Source organism: Ptychodera flava, chromosome 21 (assembly GCF_041260155.1).
Source record: "Ptychodera flava strain L36383 chromosome 21, AS_Pfla_20210202, whole genome shotgun sequence".
In the NCBI taxonomy this organism is placed as follows: domain Eukaryota; kingdom Metazoa; phylum Hemichordata; class Enteropneusta; family Ptychoderidae; genus Ptychodera; species Ptychodera flava.
Window position 1 is genome coordinate 5,890,001 of NC_091948.1, and position 15,502 is coordinate 5,905,502.

General features: G+C 39.2%; 1 protein-coding gene across 2 annotated transcripts in view; it reads right to left on the reverse strand.

The window, feature by feature from the left end:
• LOC139121213 (arrestin domain-containing protein 3-like) overlaps positions 1–15,502 on the reverse strand; it is a 34,318-nt gene that overhangs the window by 1,291 nt on the left and 17,525 nt on the right. For both annotated transcript variants that reach the window (XM_070685913.1, XM_070685912.1), the window contains exons 2-7: positions 11,035–11,169; positions 9,514–9,758; positions 2,704–2,886; positions 1,944–2,147; positions 787–910; positions 1–207 (exon numbers count right to left, since the gene is read on the reverse strand). The exon at positions 1–207 is cut by the window's left edge and continues 1,291 nt beyond it. In XM_070685913.1, coding sequence (XP_070542014.1) covers positions 50–207; positions 787–910; positions 1,944–2,147; positions 2,704–2,886; positions 9,514–9,758; positions 11,035–11,161 — 1,041 coding nt within the window. In that variant the 5' untranslated portion in view covers positions 11,162–11,169 and the 3' untranslated portion in view covers positions 1–49. The remainder of the gene's footprint in view (positions 208–786; positions 911–1,943; positions 2,148–2,703; positions 2,887–9,513; positions 9,759–11,034; positions 11,170–15,502) is intronic.

Here is a 15,502-nt window from a genome sequence, read left to right on the forward strand (position 1 = left end):
CATAGCACAGATAATGTGCACAAGTTTATCTCTGATGGCAAATCATTTGCTACTTTTTACTGGTCAACTGCGTCACCATATCGTGCCAGTCGTAGTAACTGTAAACCGGAGCGAAGTGTCTATCGCCGTACATGTATTCGTCGTCATCTTTGTCGTGGACTTCAGCAGATCCACTGTAAACATGTTTATACGTTGGGCGTGGGAATCCTGAAATTGAAATCATAAACAAAATGTACTACTAATACAATTAGCATTTGGAAGAGAGTCACAAAGACGACGAACATAACAAAGTGAATTAGGCCTATGTAGTTTAATCTTTTCGTATATTACGTAAAACAGGCGTGTTTTAAATCTAACTCTCCGCATTACTTGTTATCTGTTTATCTATCCATCTATGTACCTATACACCTTCCTACCTTCGTGATCGTCCATCTGTCCATCCTTCTATGTGATCTTTATGTCTGTCTCTGTCTCTGTACCTGTTCAACCTTTCATCGACATGTTGTATATTTGCATTTTGTCCAATGTTGGCAAAGCCAAGTAAGTCTATAGGCACTAAAGTAAACAAATTACCTTTGAACTTGGTTGTTCAGTCGAGATCCGATAGAATTGTCAGTCCCTTATACTGTAAAACTTTACCGTAGGTCATCTGTAGTGTTATGATTGAATGAATATAGTTTTTCGCTTACGGATAGGACAGTTTCGCAGGACAGACTCGCTTTCGCTTACGGGCGGGACAGTCTGGCAGGACAGATTGGGCAGGAAGTTATGCATAATAAAGCTCACCTGCGTCCGAAGGTGTCGACGTCAGTTCTTCTTCCCTGTACAGGCAGTGCAGCGGAATGTTTCCAATCACTATTGGCAACATTAAGTCCATGTCAAACGGAGTGGCAACCACATCTGCTGTGAACTAATGCAGAGAACGTCGTTACACACATTATTGTCTACTTCGTTTGTCATTTATGAAACTTTTGATTTTTTGGATTTCCAAATGAATTGTCCCTTTCCTGCTCGAGCTAATGAACTTTGCACGATATTGAAGTCATCTTTTGTGAATGTCTCAAATTAGCAATAAGCTTACATCAAAACCCTTCGGCATGGATACAACAACGACAGGCTTTGGGCCGACTCGCAGCGATTTCGAAGCTGTTATCCAATTGGTTGGCAGAATCGTACCGTTATAATTAAATTATACAAATAAACTCCCTAAGTTGCTGTGAATAGTGACAATCGACCAATCAGATATAACCTTGCAAACACGCTGCGAGTCAGCCGCAGGCTTTGTTTTCTGATCGTTGAACAGCGCCCTCTATCGTGTTTTACGAAACGTTACAAACGCCATAGGGAACTTCACCGGGAAAGTGTTTTTACCTCAGCGTAGAACTAGGGTCGTCAAAGAACGTTAAGTCTTAAATAGGAATGCAAAATCCACTTATCAGTATTTGCCTAATCAGCCATATTACGATCCGTCAACACTAATGCCAATCGCCTGATCTTTATTATCCTTTCAATTCATCTAATCATTTATTTCTATATGGTTCATAAATCAGCCGTGACAATATTATCATAGTCTGACAATCAAAAGTAATGGGAACAGAGATGAGTCAATATAACATTAAAATACATTTTCCTCCGGCATTAACATTTTTTATTTTTGATAAATGTAAGTACTTCACATTCAATTCATTATCTCGTCTTCTTTATGACGACATGTCATCGCGCCGCAACTACCGTCCATAAATTACAAAGGTGTGACAGCACTTATTATTAGAAAAAGACAATTTAATGATCACATCTTATCGCAAGAAAGGGTGATTTCTTCGACTACATGCAGAAGAAATTACTAAAACCGGCTTTTATGTAAATATCGAGACGCGAATACTTTATGCTAGCTGTTTAAAATATAATGGACAAGATTCAGTTAGTTTTTGGCCGAGAAATACCTTGATAAAATAATTGATATTGATGAAGTAGCATCCGTGTAGTCCAGTCGGCGGTGTTGGCGGGAGTTTGAATTTTTTGTCGTTCCATGTCACTGTACCACCACGATCGCAACCCTCACTTTTCAATGATGTCACCACGTGCGAAATCGTTCTGCTGTGACGCACACCATAGTGCCCTCCACGGTAGGCTATATACGTCACAGACTACAAATAAACCAAAGAAATGAATGTTATTAAATTTTCAAAATCTTGATGGGGTATAATACCGCATCATTGAGAAAAATAATTAACGAACACCCACAAAGAGTCATCGTTGTCACTTTTGAAGTCGTATTGAATCAACATTGTGACGTTTGTCACTCCTGAGAGAGATTTGATGATACTGGAATCGGCCCACCTAGATCAGTATCATTGATCAAATTGTCACCTGGGTAAAATTGAAAAGGTCAGCAGCATATGAACTCCGTTAAATTTCAATAAAAATTAATGTGAAAATGTGACTAACGAGAACAGGGGAGACATATACTGGAGAAATATATATATTGAGAACAACGCTGTACCAATATGGGGGTCATTGGAATAAATGGCAATATAATAATATCTTATAGCGGATAAATTGAAACAGGCGATTACAATGCATGTAGGTTAACAAAATATACCCTAAAATCAATAAAATACCTGTATTAGCTGGTATGTATGTATGTATGTATGTATGTATGTATGTATGTTAGCAAAATATACCCAAAATACAATGTAATACCTGTATTAACTCAGCTTCTGTGCTGTGTATATTTCTGTTGCTGTTATTTTCTAGAAACGCAGAAATTGATACACTCTCCCCGGGTACATAGGCTTTCCTGTCCGTACTTGCACTCAATGAGATCGGACCGGTTGCACAGCAGAGGCAGCACACTGTCTTGTGATCTTCGCACCGTATCGGTGTCTAGGGACAGAACATTCCGTAAACGGTGTGAGAAATGGAAAAAAAATGTTCGAAAATACATTAATAGTGTATTTATAGTTTCAGTGCCGTGTGTCAGCGTCACGTGTACATAAATATGTAACATGTGTGAATTGGCATGCGAATATGGATATCGATCTATGAATTCTGACAGACAAATGATAGTATGAGAGCAACGTCTTAAAAATGTTGCTGATGCAAACGAATAGTGTTAAGGTAGTACGTGCCTCGACATTGCAAGACTTCAACTTTTTCTCAAACTTTCCTTGATGAAACTTTCAACTGTAAGGCCCACCGTGCAAATTTTGGGACCAGAGAAACAAACTGAGGAACATTCACCGATATTTGAAATTCAAAATGGCCGTCGTCCCTGCGTTATCTCTATGGGAATTTTTTTTTTATTTCAAACAGGAAAACTCTCCGCACTCCATGAGCTTCAAATTGACCCAAAACAAGCGGTACATCAGAAAATTATCATAAACATATGAGTGTCCTAATATCTTTCCCCTTAAATTTGTGAACATTATGCCCGAGATTTTAGTTTAAAAATTCTCTTTCGTTTTATCAAAATCTTACGCTTGACTGGGAACGAAAACTGACCGATTCAATAAGTCGGCGGCAAACCATTCTACAGTTTAGGGGCATACACGCTCAAAGCTCTGTCACCATATGTTCTAGAAAGTTGTTTCCCGTGATCTTTGACAGAAAAGGGATTTAATCTTACATCGACACTCCTTCTCGTATTATGTACTGGACGATTAATTGTTACTAGTTCTGATAAGTAATTTGGAACTAATTAATGCAAACACAGTTAAGCGGTGAATAGAACATTTTGAACTCGAATAGACAGCTAAAGATTTAATTTTTACATTCATTTTTCGAATCCATCGCATATTATATTGGTTTCATGGAACTCTTTCGGAAGCAACAAGACTTATGTGACGGCGCCTCGAATTTCTTTTTGCGATAAGTTGCCATACATTTAAACGTTTTAGTATCCCCTACCTACCCTCCAAAAAGGAAGAAAGCATGATATGGTTGAATAAAACCAGCAAATGAAATCGCGTTTATATGACGCATTATTGATGTTCTGGTTTTATCTCGGCCTGAAAGCGAGATGTACTAAAGTTATATTTTATATCCTGTCATGAAAGACGTATTTAAATATACATTTTGTTTCAATTTGTATAATGCACTACTGCCAGTTTTACTTCGCACTATTTAGTTATTTCCTAAAGCGAAAGTTGCTCATGAAACCGTGCACAGACCACTCACAAAATCTCTAAACAGATAATAATAAAATTATGATGTCAATTAATACAAGCACACTCACGTTATAAGCAATGAAAAAAAATTTAAACGGGAATAAACAGCTAAAGATTTATTTTTACATCCATTTTCTGAATCTACCGTATATTTTTATTGCTTTCATGAAATCTCCCTGGAGCAACTACCCTTATAGTATAGTGATATAGTACTTTATTTCAGACTAAAATGTCCATATACGAAAAATACAAAAGGAAATACCTGGAAAATTCACTCAGTCCCTGGGATATATCCTTGTGCAGAAAAGTTTACAATTTGAGAAAAATACACACCAGAAAAAAAAGAAGATACAATTGCTTTCTCCAAAGCTTAGAGAGTGTACTATCTGTCACCCTATCCGCGATGAACAGATCGCAGCAAGTGATACATTTGGTGAACTATCAAGCCTACGCCATTACGCCAACATAGCTGACGTACTACAAAATGGAGGAAGACCGAGAAGTCTTCACTAATGTGACGGCACCTCGCGTTTTACTATAAAGGGGTTATCATACCCATACGCTACTTTGGTCATATGTCCCACTAAACCGAAAGCACGATATGATACAATGAAATCACCGAGTGAAAACGCCTCAATGCACAGTTGATATTTTGGCTTTATCTGAGCCTGAAAGCAAGAAGTAGTCCCCAAGGCTACAGTCATGCATTAAGTTCTTTCCTGAAAGATATATTTAAGTGCACATTTTCTTGTGATACACTACTGTCGATTTCACTTAACGCTATCGAGTTATCTCCTCAAACGGTACCACTCTATCAAACCGTTTCAATCTTCCTCCTCAAGATTGGCGAAAAGTGCGCCGCTGTAGATCAATTATTGCGCTTTTCGTGTATTCTCTGTCACATTTACCGCAGACAACAGATGATCGCTCAAGGTAGTTCCAATGGCGTGCATTTCCTGCGCATTTTAAAACCATCTAAGTCCGTAAGTGCTATTTTAAAGTCGGCGAATGGTCACCTGCCCTCGGACACATAGTCCCTTGTTTGGGCTATCATATATATTTTATATATATTTATATTTACATAGTATATATAATATATACAAACCATGTAAAAATATCATTTTATGGATACACTTTCAAACTTTTATTTCTCAAGTTATATTTGAGCTTTCGGTCAAAGAGACTTTTTATGAAGTTTTTGACAGAGTGAAGACCCTTTCGCCGAAAGGACAAAGTACGTGACGATGATTTGTATGCACCGCGAAAGTGAAAGACTTAAAATAATCGCAATCATACCAATCCATAATCCAATAACACTAGGTCAAAATTTGTAAGACAATAGTTGTAAACATAGACACAAAACAGCACAGAACAGACAGTAAATAGACGGTACACAACAAAGTCAAATTCATGAAAGAAAGATATATGGACCTCTGGCCAAAAGACCAAGAAGTGATAAACTTTCGTTCAAACTTTCCTTAAGGTATCTTTCAATCATTCTCTTTCAAAATCAAGAATAAAAATTGAGGGTTACCATGCAAATTTTGGTACTAGAGAAACAAATTACCCAATATTTACGGATATTAAAAATTTCAAATGGCCGCCATTCCTGTGTTAACTCTGTGAAGAAAAATTAAATTTTCGAATTTCGAAAAACTAAGCCAATGAAAAGTTTTCTTTCACCAAGAGCTTTAAAATGAACCACCGCAAGTGGTATATCAGAAAAGTATTGTAAACATTTGAGAGTCCCGGCAATATCTGTCCCTGAGGCGCGTTCTAACTTAATGCGTGCCAACAAAATGGACAAACATGAGCTATTCCTCTCGCGAGTGCTGAGAAGCAGAAAACCATACGGTGCGCATCTCAAAGAGATAACACTATGGCTATTTGAAGGCGAGCTTAACTCCTGCGCTCAAGCTGTTGGAATGAAGGCAGAATACAGGTGGTCACCATAGTATATTGTAATTAGAAATTTATGACTGCCTCTCACTTCGAACATTGTAGTTCCGAAGCAGATAAATACATTAGAACGATATTTCTTGACATTAAGTCTCCGTTAGCCTTGATCCCGAAGACGTCAGGGCTGTTAAATTCGTGAAACAATGGATTTGATCAACCCCTAGAGAGGATAAAACTTATTTCCAGATAAATTCAACTCGCTTTATGCCCGTCAGTTTTGACAACTATAAGCTCTAAATAGACAATGAAAGTTATGAAGAACCATTGAAGGCCCTGTAAGTGTAACCCTTCACATTGTTTTCAATATTAAACACCTATTGCCTGGTCATGAGGGCTATAGCGCCTGTCTATTACCCCGAGGGGCCGCGTGTTACCAGAAACACATCGCTATTCCCCGAGGCCGTAGGCCGAGGGGTATAGCGATGTGTTTCTGGTAACACACGGCCACGAGGGGTAACAGACGAGCGCTATAGCCCGAATAAAGACCAGGCTATAGGTGTTTTATAACACACCACATGCTCATGTTGTATTGTTATATAGTTTTTAATGTGTTTTGATATTTTGCACCACAACAATCCACTGTGACAAGTTCACTGGGCGATGTTTCCACAGCGGTTTCAGTTGTACGTGGTAACACTTTCTTTCAAAAAATATTCTAAACATACCTAGCGACATCCTTAGTTGCACTTTAATCTTTTCCGTCGATGAGCTGTTCAAGTTCCTACGCTGTTGGAATGTTGGAAAATGTTGGAAAATCTGTTTTAGAGAATATGTCATCACCTATCCCGGACGCACATCACGTTCTAGTCACCCGCTATTGTTACAAAGCTGCAGACGACACTACGGTCATGTGACCTGGCACTTTTCCAAATTTGGTCAGAACTATTTCCCTAGGGAAATAGCTTTTCAAAAAATGCCCTCTGACGTCACTTTTGTCGATCCGGTGGGGACTAAACGTATCTATTTTCTCGTCACGTGACGTATTCTGGCGAATCGCGACACGGAATGAGCATGTGGCGTGTTATAATAAACACCTATTGCCTGGTCATGAGGGCTATAGCGCCCGTCTATTACCCCGAGGGGCCGTGTGTTACCAGAAACACATCGCTATTCCCCGAGGCCATAGGCCGAGGGGTATAGCGATGTGTTTCTGGTAACACACGGCCACGAGGGGTAATAGACGAGCGCTATAGCCCGAATAAAGACCAGGCTATAGGTGTTTTATAACACACCACATGCTCTTGTTGTATTGTTATATAGTTTTTAATGTGTTTTGATATTTTGCACCACAACAATCCATTGTAACAAGTTTCCTAGCGATGTTTCCACAGCGGTTTCAGTTGTACGTGTTAGTACCACTTTCTTTCAAAAAAATATTCTAAGCATACCTAGCGACATCCCTAGTTGCACTTTAATCTTTTCCGTCGATGAGCTGTTCAAGTTCCTACGCTGTTGGAATGTTGGAAAATGTTGGAAAATCTGTTTTAGAGAATGTGTCGTCACGTATCCCGGACGCACATCACGTTCCAGTCACCCGCCATTGTTGCAAAGCTGCAGACGACACTACGGTCACGTGACCGGACACTTTTCCAAATTTGGTCAGGACTATTTCCCTAGGGAAATAGCTTTTCAAAAAATACCCTCTGACGTCACTTTTGTCGATCCGATGGGGACTAGACGTATCTATTTTCTCGTCACGTGACGTATTCTAGCGAATCGCGACACAGAATGAGCATGTGGCGTGTTATAATAACACCTATTGCCTGGTCATGAGGGCTATAGCGCCCGTCTATTACCCGAGGGGCCGTGCGTTACCAGAAACACATCGCTATTCCCCACACATCGCTATAGGGCCGTTCACAGTTTACGTCACTGTTCTCTCATTAATATGCAAAAATAAATATTTGTCCGCATTTTTAGATTACGCTTTTGAAAATTACGCATGCAAGAACGACGAAAATACATCTCAGTGGGCGACTGCTAGTGTAACAGTGAATACTGAAAAACATATTCACGACTCAGAGTACAAGCTGCAAAAACAGCCACACATGCAACATTGATAAAATTTGTCCGCATTTCAAGCTGCGTGTCCGATGTCGCGCGCGTACAGCTATATTTAGTAACAAACCTGTAACCGTGAACAGCGCTATTCGCCTACGGCCTCGGGGAATAGCGATGTGTTTCTGGTAACACCACGAGGGGTAATAGACGAGCGCTATAGTCCGAATAAAGACCAGGCTATAGGTGTTTTATAACACACGTGCACATGCTCATGTTGTATTGCTGTATATAGTGTTTAATGTGTTTTGATATTTTGCACCGCAACAATCCATTGTGACAAGTTTACTTTGCGATCTTTCCACAGTGGTTTCAGTTGTACGTGGTACCACTTTCTTTCAAAAAATATTCTAAGCATACCTAGCGACATCCTTAGTTGCACTTTGATCTTTTCCGTTGATGAGCTATTTAAGTTCCAACGCTGTTGGAATGTTGGAAAATGTTGGAAAATCTGTTTTAGAGAATGTGTCGTCACCTATCCCGGACGCACATCACTTCTAGTCACCTGCCATTGTTGCAAAGCTGCAGACGACACTACGGTCACGTGATTGGGCACTTTTCCAAATTTGGTCAGAACTATTCCATAGCTTTTCAAAAAATACCCTCAGACGTCACTTTTGTCGATGCGGTAGGGACGAGTCTTATCTATTTTCTCGTCACGTGACGTATTCTGGCCAATCGCGACACGGAATGAGCGTGTGGCGTGTTATAATAATAATTATACTGGGTATGCCCTGGCAAGTATAAACACTGAGTGTTTATCCGTGCCTTACGGAGTGCACCAAGAAAACTTTATACTGGAAAGAGTGCTGAAAAAATTGTTCCTAGTTACAGCAACAGAGGTTTAAGTATTTGCGAAAGGTTCTATAGGCGTTGAAGTGACGTGCATTTTGATGCAACGTTCCTCCTAACACTGCTATACAGGCACGAATAAGACAGTGGTCCGTTTACTGAAGTCTACAATTTATTTACATTTGACTTATCGTTTATTTGCTTTCAATCCCAGACCCGAGGTTATGACGGCATTCATTGGATATCATAAATAGGTATTGATGAAAGACTATTTCAAAATAGCAGAGGGCAAGCCACCATAAATATAGCAGTCTTGCGTTGAACATAGAGATTATTAAATATGCGGTGGATGTGTCAGAAATATTGTGTTAAGCTTGTGTTTGTTTGTTTGTTCGTTCGTTTGTTTGTTTTTTCATAAAACAACATGAAGCTGAGGCCCTTTCCATGTACTAATTTCTTTGCCAAACCACGTACGCCACTATTTTAATGTGTCAAGCATTCTGTTATCTGTGTAATGAAAGGTAGGGCTTCTTACCAATGCGTGGTGCTCCTTATTCAGGTCGTATGGGACGCCGCCAACGGAGAATAACTTTTTGGTCGAATGGTGGTATTTCCAAGGCCTTTCAATTATTGCTTTTATTGAATAACGCACGTTTCCAAGCTCCCCTTCAAAGGAACATGGCATTGGTTTTTGTGGCAGTGTATAGGAGAAAGGAAACCTGTGGATTCCTGCTGGAAGCTTCAGTTTTTTATCACTGGATGCTGGATTTCTTCTGGGATCTGGAAAGAATTCAAATTTAGGAAGCAATGAAAAATAGACAATCTGTACCATAGAACGGATAAAACATTCTCTATCAATGCTTGCGGGCATAAGATGCAAACTTGAACTGCCGACGCAAATTTACTTCGAACATTCATGCGGCTAGTAAAACAGTTGGCAAAATAGTCTAGACTATCAAACATAACACAAATATTATCCGAATCATTGGAAAACACAAACCTGACTATAGCAAGCACTCGCTCAAAGAAAGAAAATATGTTTTCTCCGAGTCAGACGAGACGCTCAGTAGGATTAAGATATCCAATCTCGAAGTAAACGATTAAACATGTGCCTCCAGCTATTTGAAATATTGATTTAAATTGGGATACCGCCTGAAGTGTTTTTGCTAAGGACTAGCTACTTATGCAGCGCTTTTATTCTAGCCAGCGTTTAATTTGTTCAAGGTGCATACAACATGCCACGAGAAAATATCACAGACCCAGAACATCTACTGCACAATTGTTATTTGAGACGTAATCTGTTACAGACCAAGAGAATTGCACGATGCATCGATTGAATCAACAGAATGTATCAATGTAATTAAAGGAATTCCAGTTGTTGGCAACGTTCTTGTTTCATGCAATTTGTGTTAAAACTGGGCAACCTGAAGTAGTCTTTCTGGTCGCATGATTAGTATTGGCTCTAAATACGCAAATGTGTCATGAGCTGGAAGCCATAATATTAACAAGTATACTATAAACTTATTGCAAGTTCAAATTATATACGGAATTTTATCACAGTAATATAAACCCCACAATACTCAATATAGGGTGTACTTTTGTTACTAAGCACGATGACAGCCTCGTGACGTCAAGAACTGATGATGATCCGGGATTAAATGTACGTTTGTGGAAATGGGAATGAAACTATCTTGCCGTTGGCGATGCGGCGTGGGATTATCTTCAGCAGTTGGGAAGAGGCATCTTTTAATATTCATAGGAAACGAAGACATAAGACGGAAAGACAGAGTAATTGTGGTGGTTTGAAATTCTGTTCTATTAACATAAGTAGGTAGAAATTTTTAAATTGCGGCCATTTGTGTTTCCCTGAGACCACGCAAAAAATTATTCTGATCCACAAGCTATTTTGTCTAGTCTCGGCGTGAACCAGGTTGGAGGGCGAAATTTTTGCAAGGGTGTACTGACAGGTACGGGACGCCAAAATCGGCCCACCAGGCTGGATTACCCTTCCGCCGGCAAAGCCGAGACGGCATGCACTGGTGTGTATCGTACTTGCCTTCCCCCCAGATGAAATGGTGATCGTCGAAGTAAGATTCTAATGCAGAATAATAAATCAAGATCTTCTGTTTTCCTCGGCTTTCTTCTTCTGTCCAAGACACGCTGGCTTTCCCAACATAATGCATAGATATACCTGTAATGACAAATATAGATATACGCTGGCTTTCCAAACATAATACATAGATATACCTGTAATGACGCACACAACTCTCTCTCTCTCTCTCTCTCTCTCTCTCTCTCTCTCTCTCTCTCTTCTCTCTCTCTCTCTCTCTCTCTCTCTCTCTCTCTCTCTCTCTCTCTCTCCATTATACACAGTTGTGTGTGTCATTACAGGTATATATCATGTATGCATTATGTTGGTAAATTTTATAATACATACATACATACATACATACATACATACATACATACATACATACATACATACATACATACATACATATATATATATATATATATATATATATACATACTTATATATACATTCACACACACACACACACACATGTTTCGATATAGGGAACGTCTTCCTTTAAAGTGCTTCAAACACAGAATTTTAATCAAAGATCTGACAATGAAAGCCGTAAACACTAAAAATGTATATGGAATAAATCCAAAATATCTGAAGACTTGGTTCGTATGATAGCCAAGCCGTCAAACCAAGAGAGACGATGTGACCATTATGAAAATTACCGCTACGTGACGTTGGAAAATTTCCTCGTGAAAGTAGTGAATACTGATCATGCATAATGTATTATTGATCTACAATTCTCGCTACCCTATAACGTTTGTCTTGTGCTAGAGAGACAAAACTGCGTGATATCGAAATGCATTGTGGGTAAAAAGTCGACTTCTCACCACAGCAAGAGTTTAATAGAGAAAGGGGTCTAATAAAGACATTTAATGCAAATGTAATCGTATGCATGGCAAAAAGTTCTGTTTGTTGAAAGAGGCTGATCTCATTCATCTGTGTCAATGTTTTTAGGTTCTGATTCCTGTCATTAAATTCCTGCAGTGTGTAACCTAAAACTTTACATTTGCTTCCATAATCTTTAATGTTTTACCTGTAGAAATCCGCCATATTGAAAAAACGGTCGACCGCCTGAGATTTTTATGGCTACCTTGGGTGGCAAAATCGTATTTAAGGTACCAAGAATTGATTAGTATTTTACGTCAAAACGTTTCACTTCGCTTCATTACAGTTCACATCGATGCAGAGAACAACCCACGCCGCGTCCCAAACTAGAACCAAGTATACGATTTACTGATATAGAACGTTTATTTATTACTTTCATTCAATTATTGTAATTTCTAGCTGATACATAAACGCAGTAAATTACATGTATGTACCGCAGATTAGACTAGTCCGCTTGTCGTTTGTTCACGGTCAGTTAGTCGTAATTAACGACGAAGTTACATGGAAAAACGTGAACTGCATTCGTAATCCCTTCACACACCATAAAAGATGAAACAGAATGCATAACATATGCATAGCGTTTGTTCGAAATTTGCGATAGGAAACGGGAGCCGTGTTTAAATCATTTGGTCGACTGTGCTGCCTTTTCATGGTGGTGTCAGCAGATTGGGAGGTTTGGGGGGAGGGGGGTAGGTCGATAAGTTTTCGTGCGATAACGCACTGGAAATTGCATATTGAAATTAGCTATAGGGTGAGCGTACGCAAAAATTGGGTCTTGGTGGTTGAATATTCACTTCCTTGCAGAATCGAATGCTCGATGTCATATTTAATAAATAAATAAATAAATAAATAAATTTGTTTCGTAAAGATCAAAACGCAGAAATGCAGTCTACTTTAACTTTTGTATACGATGGGTTTATGCATGATATCAGGGATTGTCAACAAAGCTGTCCGTGCAAAACATTGTTCTTGAGCGATTTGAGGGCGGGCGGGCGAGCAATTTTTGTCTGTATCGATTTTCTATAGGGGAAGGGAGGATTTCCAAGCTGCAGTTGCAAGTCAGTTACGAACAGCTATTTAGTTTTCCCTTCAAATTTTAATTTGTTCAAAATACCTCACAATAACATATTTACCTGTAAATGCATCCATGGTTCAATTTCTCAAAACCAGCTGGTTTTGTTACTGATGCATATCAAATAATCTATATCCGGTAGGATTCCACAAAATTCTATTGACTCCGTCATCATTTGTGCCTGATTGCACCGTCAATCTTAAAAGCTTAGATTTTAAGATTTTATTCAAATCATGCGTTTATCAAGAAGAACCTACCATGGTTGTTATTGTAAAGCCAAAGAAAATTGTCGCACACACGTACATATCCCTCTTACATATCACGACTATACGCAGTATTATATCGGTCGGCGAAAGAACACTTTACAACCCATAAGTTTAAATACTGACCGCACATTTTGCAGAAGCCGTCAACTTATGCATTAGAGAAACGCCACCAAACGGTGTCAGACAGACAGGCAGACAGACAGACAGACAGACAGACATTTTTATAAGACAGAAAGAAGCGTGGACAACGGTGAATAGAGCTGTCAAATAAGATAATATAGTTAATTTTTGCTTGCTGAAATAAATCGATTCTACGTACAGCAAAATTACGTTCGTGCTGTCAAAATTCTCTGCCTGAAACAACTAAACTCTTCGTGCTCATGCACGCTAGTCATTAAATAATACAAAGATATTTATAAATGGCAGTTGTCTTGACAACGGCAGTATTTCAAGTATTATATTTCTCTAATAAAATACACTGTCAATAACAGACAACTTTTTCAAAACGTATCAGAATCTTTTGATTCATTTTACTTGTCAAGAGAACAATTACAATTGTAATTTGGAGAGAGATTTCTTTTCCCCATTCCAGTGAATGACCGTCGCAGTGAAGGTAATAGGTGCATTTTAAATGTAGTGGAATTGCTCGCCATGCAATAATTAACCTCGCCATATTGCCGCTACGAAAAGATAGCGCTTGAAGATTATCTAATCGTGTCTCAGAGAAACAGCCCGGAGGTCTGTCAGTGAAAGGAAAAACACTGCCCATGTGTAAAACGAACCTCGCTTTTCACCATTTTACTTTGAGATTATACACTGATAATACCGTTGCAAAGTCTGTGAGACTCGTTTCGCTATCATCGCCGTGAAAAGAAAAAAATGCTCATAAATATAGTACGCAGTAAAACTTTAGCGTCGTTATTTTATTTTTCACAAATTATATCCGTGGCTTATCGTCGACACATGAATATTTCTGCCTCGACATTATGCTTTCAATACTATAAGAGCATTGCTGAAACGCATTCTTGAGACTTTAGATTAGAGATAAAAAGGTTACCATCAGGAGCAATTTCTGAAAGAGCAAACGCGGCATTTTTGTGACGTTGATTCAGAAGTAGACTTGGTTCAAGTCGGTGAATTTAAAAAAAATAAAATCATTTATAATAGTTTCTCTTGTGTCTCTCCTATTTCGTACAAACCTATCCGGAATTTGGCAGCTCACGCCAGGTTTTCCCAGCGATTGAATGCGTCACGTTTGAGTCTGCGCAGTAGTGAGTTAGTTTTCTGCCGGACCCCATTCCGGGTGAAACTCGCTGTATAGCGTTCACTCCACTCATCGGGTTCACCGTACTCATCGCGTCCACTCACGCGCGCGTTTCACACGAAAGCAAAATACAAATCATTGCGTTCACTCCACTCAAACATTCACAATCACAGACTTGAACCAAGTCTAATTCAGAAGGGTCAGACGCAAAACTGCGTAATTTAGCATTCCACGGGATCACGCCTCCAGCGCCATTACGGTACATGTGGATGTCAAAACACACAGTTAATCCGTAGTCGGTGTCACTCGATAGAGTTCAGGAAGTAGGAAAGATAAGGTAACCGTGACAACGCGGTTGGTCAGGCGACGGGGAATGTAAATGGAAGGAAAACTTATGATAGCTTCCACTCTTGCCACACGGGGGAACTCACACCGATAGCGAGCAACTGTGTTCCTTTTGGAGCATGTTCCCTTTGGAGTATGAGCCATCATAACGGCCGATATTCCACCCTTGGTTAGCAACCATGTTTTATAATAAATTTAAATATGTCTCTGATACTACAAAATGTCACCAGATTTAAGCGAGTGGAGTACCAGACTATAGACGGGCATCATCATTTGTAATATTGAAAGGCAACAACAATTTGTTAAGACAAATGAGAATCCAGGGTTCACTAACGACTTAAATTACTTCCGCCCCAGCCACTGCATTTAAATTGGTGTTTTAAAACTATAGCATCATGAGCATACATGTAACAGTTGAGGTAGGGCACTGTCTATGTCTTATTTATGGTAAAGTATAGTGGGATCGTCTCCTGAATTTCAATTCTGTTTCCTTGTGTGTGCGAGTCCGTTCGTATAAGTTTTACTTTCAACATTTAGCGTGTTGGCTTTGTAAAAATGCGGGGGTAAGGACCGATTGTTAGAATTTAATGTTACAGATAGTGA